Source organism: Capsicum annuum, chromosome 7, assembly GCF_002878395.1.
Source record: "Capsicum annuum cultivar UCD-10X-F1 chromosome 7, UCD10Xv1.1, whole genome shotgun sequence".
In the NCBI taxonomy this organism is placed as follows: domain Eukaryota; kingdom Viridiplantae; phylum Streptophyta; class Magnoliopsida; order Solanales; family Solanaceae; genus Capsicum; species Capsicum annuum.
In genome coordinates, this window is record NC_061117.1 from 65,369,068 (window position 1) to 65,378,230 (window position 9,163).

Genomic DNA, 9,163 nt, shown 5'->3' on the forward strand with positions numbered 1-9,163 from the left:
TTTCTTTTATACTTGGACAAAATTTGGTTAGATCTATATTACCGACGCGATGTGTCGCTGATTGCATTGCCAATGCCATCGTGTCGCGTCATGTATCGTGTTAAAGTATCAAAGCATCGCGTTGACTTTGCATCGACTTACTATAATTACACTTCAAAAATTTGACGAAGTCACTAAACATAAGGAACGACACGATGCGTCGACTTGGTGTCGGCATACTAGAATTATCTTCTGAAAATTTGACTAAGTCACAAAACACATGGACCAACCAATGCGTCGACATCACGTCACGTCACTGGAATTTCACCCCAAAACTTTGACTAAGTTTCATAAATCAATTCCTTTTCAGCTGTTTTCCTCTATTCTTTCTCCAGCTCATCTACATATGCTCTTGGACACAATGAAAAATGGTCTTCCACATCAACATACTTAATTCCACACTATCAACACTAATTGCTTCATAATATGCGTCTAATTTTCGTCCAAATCCATTAAAAATTTACCCTGCATCACTAATCATATCGGTTAGCTAGGTGCAATAGGATTAAAATATTTTTTTCTCTCAAAAAAAATCCAAATATAGGTAGATATCGGTGTTTGGACATAAAAAGATGCCCAAGATCAGTATGTCAAGCCTTGTTCCCTATTCCGACATATGATATATATATATATATATATATATATATATATATATATGTATGTATATGCATTGAATTTGAATGATTTTGAACTGTTGATCACGACATTATGTTATCCTTATTCCTGAGTTACATGCTAGTGCTCAAACAACTAACCATCTCTAAATGTTGTATCCCCACACAATGCAGGCACCGAGGATACCTCTACTTTTCCTGTGCATAGTTAGGTGGATCAGCTCAGTTCATCGGTTCGTTGTGGTAAAGTACTGACCTTCCATTCTTTGGAATACTTAGACATTTCATCAGTTCTTATCATAGATTAAGATTAAGAGTTTTCATTATTATTAACATTATCATTATCATTGTTAGAGTGGGGACATGTTGATGACACTATAACATTTTTGGCCTAAGGCCACACTAAACCTGAGCCACACTTTACAAATGTGGCCTATACCATTAAAGACCATGCTTTTAAAGCGTAACCTTAGTTTTTAACTTCTGGCCACATTACTTTTGGCAACGCTTTGAAAGCGTGGTCTTTAATAATATAGACCACACTTTATAAAATTGCCAAATCATGATATAATTCGCAACACTTATTCACATATATGGCTACATTTTTAAGTGTAATATTATTGTAATTTAAAAGACAACATTTTAAAAATGTGGCCTAAAATTTTCATTAAAATTTTCTCTCCCTCCCAAATATTTTCAATTTGCCTCCAACTTATAATTAACCAAAAAAAATTGAGTATTTTAAAAATTTAAAACCCTACGCTATCATTTCACATAGAAAAAGATGGAGGTGTTGGTGGAGTTTTGGGTGGTGGAGGTAGAGGTTATATTGATAAGTTGAGGTGGGGACTGAGGGCTATTAGGTATTATGGTGATGTAGTGTGGTAGCAGGGAAGGGCGAGGAACCAGATGAGTCAATTTGGTGCTCGTCGGAGAAGCTGGTGGCGGAGTTGCTATGGCTTGCTTAGAAGATGGCACCTTGTGGTTGTGTTGATGAAGCTGTTTATATGTAGGCTTCATCTTCACATGTGGCTTGGCTTGCTCTTTATGCTGAACCGCGACTTCAGGGGTCTCTTGTTAAGGTTTCAGGTAGTTGTATATCGAATATTCTTTAATTGAAATTTCTATTTTTCGTGTTCTTTTTATTGTATATGCAGTTATGGATATGTTTCGGATTAAAGCATAGTTGTCGTTGTTGTATGTAGAGACTTGGAGCATATAAATGAAACTGAATTGACAAAATATGTACGGAGAACTCATTCTATATGAATTATGATCTTTTAGCGAATTAGTATGTCAAATTGTCTATACTCGTCTAAAGATCTGTCCATTGGATTTGCACGGCAGTGGGTAAAATTACAGTGTATCATAGAAAATTTGATCAAGGTTCAAAAAGTTACTAAATATTTTACTAAAAAAAAATAAAATTATATATATATATATATATATATATATATATATATATATATATATATGTATGTATGTATGTATATATATATATCAATCATTCCACTTGAAATTTCTGTGATCACTTAGATGTGCTGAACTCGGACATCCTTTTCGTTGTTTTATCGATTTTTGATTGCTTTTGGGAATTTATTGGTTCTTTTGAGTTTTGGAATTTTTGGGGTTTATGGGGTTTATGGTGTAGATGTTCAATGCCTAGTGATAGAGGATTCTGTGTAAGTAGCTTTTCTTTCTCATTTCTAGTTAGCCTGTTTAAGTTGGACAGTTTTTTACATTCCTATGTTTTGTGCTAGTGAGGAGATAATCACCCACCTTTCATGTTAGTGCACGCATTTCTATTCTCAAGGAAAAAACATACATCGTCACATTGTAGCTATCAGCATAATTAGCAGTCTTGTGCTTAAACGTATATCAGGTTAATATATACATCAAAAGTTGCTATTCCTCTACTTTTCTCCCTACTTATAGCTCACTTGATTAGCTGAACACATTCTCGAAGCTGATTTTTACTCTTCACATGTGTTGATATAATGAGTAGGTAAATTCATCTAATAATTTTTGTAGGACTGAGAACTGAATGTGAGATAATCGTTAACCGACGACCGTTGAACTTTTTTATTAACTGAACTTGATATGAAAGCAGTTTCTCGCCCATTAATTTTGACAGCATTGGAGTCCAGGCAGGAAAGGCTGCTGGAATGAAGGTAGAAGCTGTGCCATCTTTCCATTCTGAATATTGATTCATATTCAATAGCTGATTCTAAGCTTCGTTGACTCCTAGAGTTAGATCCAGAACTATGGGGTCTCCCACCATTTGTTGATTGTATGCTTCTTTCCAGTATGCTTACTTTATGCTCTAGTCTTGCAAGTCCTGCTAGCATGATTCAACTTTTATTATTTAATGATTGTAGGGGTTGTCATGCGTTGCTGATTGAACCTGTTTCTTTCAGGGGTCTTTACAAAAATGGCCTACTTCATCATGTTGCAGGTTTTGGACAAGCCTCATGCCCTCCCTCCCCGATTCCTTCTTATTTTTTATATTAGACTCCGAGAACTCGTGCCGTACTCCTTCAATCACATCACTATATCTTGTTATTAAACCTTCTTATTGTTTAAGTTAAATTACTGACTAAAGATCATATCCAGATGTCGGTCCATCTACTCTGCCCGATCAAATATTTGGATTTTATTTTGGCTAGGCAAAACCTGAGACATATAAGTTTATAAAGATTGTTCTTGGAATTGGTTAGGAAGAGGGCAGCTGCAATTCTAAGAGGAAGATGGTGAGTAAAGATTACTGGTTTTCTATAGCAGAATAAAAAGTTCTAGTAATCTTCTTGAGTCATTTTAATTTCTTCATGAATAATATTACTTGTAATTAGAATTTCTCTATTTGCGTAGTCTAATTCCTAGAGTCTATACATGTTGCCATCAGTTTAAGATTTTCTTTAATGATTTCAGCTGTAAGTTAAAAGTAAGATTTTCCTTCATATCTAGTTACATCCCGTTTTGACCGTCATTAGTGTTCCTCAGTGTATTTAGAAGCTATTTAAATAACTTGTTCTGTAATTCTCGTTCTAAAAAGAAACTTTGTACTTTAATCTATTCTCCTATTCTCTCTAGAAAACTTAAAGTAATTCACATTTTATCTATAAATGCTTCTTTGTGCTGAATGTAACAGTAGGATTGATGTTGTGTTTCAAATAATTCATTATTTTGTAGTGAGTGATACAACTCTGAAACCAGTTGTATATTGACATGCATGAATAATGTGTTTTCCCTGTGGCAGCTTCATTGGTCTTGGGTTGTGTTCATATAGATTCAAATTGAAAATCAAGCTCATTGCTAATCCATTATTTTTACCTTTTTGGTTCAAGTACAACAAAATGGAGACATGCATAAAACCTAGCAATGGCAACGGTGAGATTTTGTAGAGACTAGTTCTTCTATAGAATGCATTTACTACTGCTTTGGAGTCACTACAACATTTTTATCTTTTGACCGCACTAAATGTGAGCAGTGGTAAAACTCGCCCTGTGGCTTTACTGGAAAAGCTCAGGGAATGACATTGTTCGCGCCTATGCAAAGGTATGTTTTTATTAGCCTTTACCATCTAGCTTCCATGTCTTCTTTTGATGATCGATTTGCCTAAATTGTCGATGTATTTGTCTGGATTGCTATTTTGATGTGGTTACTAATGTAGTCGGGTTGTTATTCTGTTCATCTTTTTTCTTGCTCAAAACTAAATCTAAAGTCTAGTGAAGCCGTGTAGGGGTATTTCAATTCACTAGCATTGTTCTTGTTGTGTTCATCTCTTTTCTTGCTCAAAACTAAATCTAAAGTCTAGTAAAGCCGTGAGTGGCGTATTTTGATTCACTAGCACCTTGTTGTTCATCTTGTTGCTCTTGTGTTGGCTTGAATCTCCTGATACACACTTAGTCTTGTATCAATATGTTATTAATTTGTTGAACTTAATTTGATAGTTGTAGTAAGTTAGCAAAAACATCTAGATGCTCCATCTTTGTTGTTTGGCTTTCCCTTAAGTATCCTGAAATCCATTCACGCTGTGTAACCATAATTGATCTCACAGAAACACTTTCTTAATAAGAGTAAAACTTAATGGCCACCGTTAAGCAAACAACCTTCTAACCTTATCACCTTAGCCTTAACGGCCACCGTTTAAATCCTAATCTATACATAAAACTTCGCGGATACTGTTTAATAAACAACCTTATAACCTTAACAGCCACCGTTTAACCTTATAACCTTATATTAGAAACCAACCTTATAACCTTAACAACCACCGTTTAACCTTATAACCTTTTATTAGGAAACAACCTTATAACCTTAACGACCACCATTTAACCTTATAACCTTTTATTAGGAAACAACCTTATAACCTTATAACCTTAACGGCCACCGTTAAGTAAACAACCTTATAACCTTAGCCTTAACGGTCACCATTTAAAGCCTAATCTATACATAAAATTTAACGGCCACCATTTAATAAACAACCTTATAACTTTAATGGCCACCGTTTAACCTTATAACCTTATATTAGGAAACAACCTTATAACCTTATAACCTTAGCCTTAACGGCCACCGTTTAAAGCCTAATATATACATAAAGCTTAATGGACACCATTTAAATCCTAATCTATACATAAAAATTGATTCTAGCTTATGCTCTACTGCTAAAAAAATTAACTGTCACCTGTCTGTAATTCCCTTGTATCTGAAACTGAAGATGCTTCAATTTCTTTCTCTTTTTCATCTAATAGTGACTATATTTGTGTTGTATCATCGTACAGTCTTGGTATATAAAGTCATAAAACATGTTTCAAGTTGTGTCTTAAAGAGGTAATTCAATTATTTATAATGTCTGTTACCTACTTGACTTTTCCAAGATCAGGCTAAAAGATTAAAAGTAAAGGTATGAGATCAAAGATTTGTTCTACTTCTTTGTTTATTGCCACCTTTTTTCTAAATTTGTCGTCATGAAAATATGACGCGATGAAAGTTGAAAATTAATTTAATTATCTACTAGGCAACGCAAAGTTTTTGACGATTAAAGTTGTCCATAGGCCATTGTCATTTGCGTGCTTTATTCTTCACCTGCTACATACTTTTATTTCTCCTCTTATTCTTCTGTATGCGTAAAAGGAATTCTTGTTGTCAGTTCAATCAGTTGAACAAACACTTTCATGGATAATTCCATTTGAAATATCCACTTTCTATTTCACTCACTAATGTAAGAAACTATACGAACACGACATATGTAAAATAATAAACCTTCATTATGGATATTTTCATAACTAATAGTGTTTCGTGTTCCACTTGTTTTCAGCTGTAGCTGAGTAAGACATATATAACAAGCACCTGCAATGGGTTCTGTTGATTGGCTTAAGAATGTAATCAGTATGAGAGAGGCAAAAGATGGATTAAAAATTTCAGGTAGACTCTTAACTCAAGTAAGCTAGCTATCCTGGGATTAGTTATCTATCCCTCATACCAAATGCCTCCTAAGTGGTATACAAGCTTGTAAGAACTTCTCAATCATAGTAACTCATGTTTGTTGTAGGTGTATATCATCAATATCTTTGAAATAGCAGTTAAATCAAATAATTTCACTGGTGAGATCCCACCAATTCTTGGCAATCTGTCAAAACTCTACTGGCTTGATCTAGCAGATAATGTTAAACAGGATCGATTCCCATTTCAACCTTCTGAAGAAAGCATAACACTTGTGAGTAAACTTTATCTATTCGTATTACGTGTTGTCCTTTTCAACTGATAGGAAATCAAAAGAATGTTCTATTACAAGATTGAAAAAAACTTTGGATTCACATACTTCCTCATATCAAGATTGAATAAATTTTCATATATTGTGAGCATTATTTTACTTTGTTTGTTTCATTTTGTATGTGTAGGATCAATGCGGGACATCAAATTTGAATAATGGGGCAACAATTCAACTTGACCGAGATTGAAGTGAATAATGAATTTTTGAAATATTTTGATATACGTTTATATACATTTGGTTTTGTGTGGAACTTAATACAATTTTTTATTATGTTGTTTTCTTATTAGTATGTAAATGACATATTTTTTTGAAATCAAGTCAATGCACTTCAATTATTTATTAGGTTATTAGTGCATGTGTGAGATTATATATAAATATGTATGTTTATGTAATGTGCTTAGTGATACATACATTTCAATCAAAATAATTATTTTTCAATTAGAAATTATGTCCAAACATTTGATATGTCTAATGCCATTTTAGTGTAGTTTGAAATGTCAAATTTTAGGAAATATTGTTACACTTCAAAAGTGTGGCTAAAACATGCTTACACTTTACAAGTGTTGTCATAGAGGATGTATAAAAGGCTACGTTTTTAGGTGTGGCTAGTAATAAAGAAAAGGCTACATTTTTTACGTGTTGTTATAGAGGTGCTACAAAAGGCTATGCTTGTGAAGCATGCCCAATAATGAACCAAAGGCAACATTTTTTAAGTGTTACTATAGAGGTTCTACAAAAGGCTACACTTGTGAAGCGTGACCATAGCAAAAAAAAAGGCAACACTTGTAAGTGTAGCGTTATTAAATAAAAGTGTTGCCAATGACAAGCTATAAAGCGTGGCCTTTATACCTTAATGGCCACGCTTTTTAAATGTAGCTGATATGGCAACACTTGAAAAGTGTGGCCTTTGAGCCAAGGTTACGCCTCTTTAGGGCACCCCCCAAAAAGTGTTGTCTAAAGTCCGATCAAAGGCTACACTTTCTACTATTTTAGGCCACGCTTTACAAGAGATGCCTGAGGCCAAAAATGTTGTAGTGTGAGTGGTGATTTTACCATTCATTCTCACTCATTATTCGTGCACATTACATTGTTTTAAAATGATTAAATGAGTCAAATTTATTGTTAGACACACTAATAACCACTCTTTACAGGCATAAAGTTGAGGAGATCAAAAGATGTGGATTTCAGCGTAAAATGATAAAAAAGGAGCAAGAAAAGTGTAGCTAAAGACTTGGAGCAGAAGAGCCTCAGGTACTGCGGTCACGGTGGCCAAGCAAAATCCTTCCAACCGCGGTCGCGTATTCACTATCATAGACAGACTTGCATGATCGCAACTTAGCGGAGGAAATCAGCCCAAGGGCAAATTTGCAATTACACGTGCTGATCCCAAATTGAACAAAATAACCCAAACCCTGGATTAAAAGAGAGATTCCATCTTCCCTATTTTTTTAGGTTTTAGCTCTACACTTTATAGCTTTCATTTTTGGAGAAGAAAATATTGTATAAATATTTGGTGAAGAATACATTGGAGACTTTCTAAGGGAAAGATTTGCTCACTTCTATTGTTGATATTATGGGAGAGCCAAGTTTGAAGTAACATTTTCTTAGTTATTCAACAAGTTATTTCAATGGAGATTATGGGTATATCTATGTTTATATATCTTATGTGTAGCTAAATCTCCCTCTTGAGGTTATGTGTGAATATGGGTTTAAGTGTGTGTGGGTTGTTATTGTTAGCATCTATTTGGTAGTTCATAATTATGGGTTTTATTATTGCTATGTTATTTTGGTTGGGATTTGATGGATGAAAGCCCTAAATACCCACATGGGTTTGATGAGTTAAAGCTCCAAGCTCTAGAAAGCTCAAGGCCATCTTCGAAAGAAGGGTTTTAGGTGAAATGTAGGAATCCATATCATCCTCAAAAGAGGGATATGGAAACCAAAGCAATGATAGACAATTTTGTGTGTAGTTTACTAAATTTTCATTGTCTTAGACATAAGGGTGAATGCGAGGTTAACTAGGCCATAGATATCATCCTAGAAATAGAAATGCCTAGATTGAGGTTGTGGTTACAAATTGATGAACATACCTACTACGTATTCGAAAGAATCAATGGGTGAAATTTTGGTGTTTTGTCGAAAGACTAGCATCAAAATCTATAACCAAGCCTACCTATATTTGACTTACTAACTTGATATTGATTAATAAATCCCATATGTCACTCCCTTAATAATGCATAATCCCGAGATCTGTCCATAATTGTTAAAACTCTAATTATTCGTAGCCCCAAATTTATACTCAAAAAATTCAAAAAGAAACATTAGTATAGGAAACTATCCCCTCATTTTATCTTTTTGTACCATTTGTTTGAATTTAACTTGTATCTGTCATCTCGAATTAATTTGATCGCCACTCATATTGTTTCTCGTAGATTCTATCCCGACTCCAAAGTTGGGTAAATATATTGACGATGACCTCCTTGCACTTAAATTGGCGTGTAAGCTACGGGTTATCAAAAAATGGTGTCGTTGCCGGGGATTAATTTGGCGTATTGAGTTAGTTTAAAATTTTAGATTACTTTCTTGAGTTCAAGCTTGTAAATATTTATTTGTGGTTTCTTTTGTAGGTAGCTCTTTATTTTTTTACCTTTCTCTATGGTATCTTCCGAGAAATATGATGTTGGTAGTTGGAAGTCCTATCTTAATGATCCATGTCCATATTATGATGTACCACACTTCA

The 9,163-nt window shown here is 34.1% G+C and overlaps 1 protein-coding gene across 26 annotated transcripts; it reads left to right on the forward strand.

Annotated features, from left to right (window-relative positions):
- The first annotated feature begins 1,272 nt into the window (after positions 1 to 1,272).
- On the forward strand, positions 1,273 to 6,770 carry LOC124885583. Of its 26 annotated transcripts, XR_007042747.1 has the most exons (10): positions 1,332 to 1,742; positions 2,685 to 2,824; positions 2,902 to 2,943; positions 3,032 to 3,108; positions 3,267 to 3,403; positions 3,998 to 4,040; positions 4,141 to 4,208; positions 5,968 to 6,074; positions 6,202 to 6,366; positions 6,551 to 6,770. XR_007042747.1 is itself a non-coding variant. In XM_047393561.1 (3 exons), the coding sequence occupies exons 1-3, from the start codon at positions 1,563 to 1,565 to the stop codon at positions 3,162 to 3,164; spliced, it is 480 nt and encodes a 159-aa protein (XP_047249517.1). In that variant the 5' UTR covers positions 1,321 to 1,562; the 3' UTR covers positions 3,165 to 4,910. The 26 variants fall into 26 exon arrangements, 2 of the variants coding, with proteins under 2 accessions (XP_047249517.1, XP_047249518.1); XR_007042745.1 differs by lacking the exon at positions 2,902 to 2,943 and having other exon boundaries at positions 1,335 to 1,742; XR_007042744.1 differs by lacking the exon at positions 2,902 to 2,943 and having other exon boundaries at positions 1,336 to 1,742; positions 3,998 to 4,208.
- The last annotated feature ends 2,393 nt before the right edge of the window (positions 6,771 to 9,163 follow it).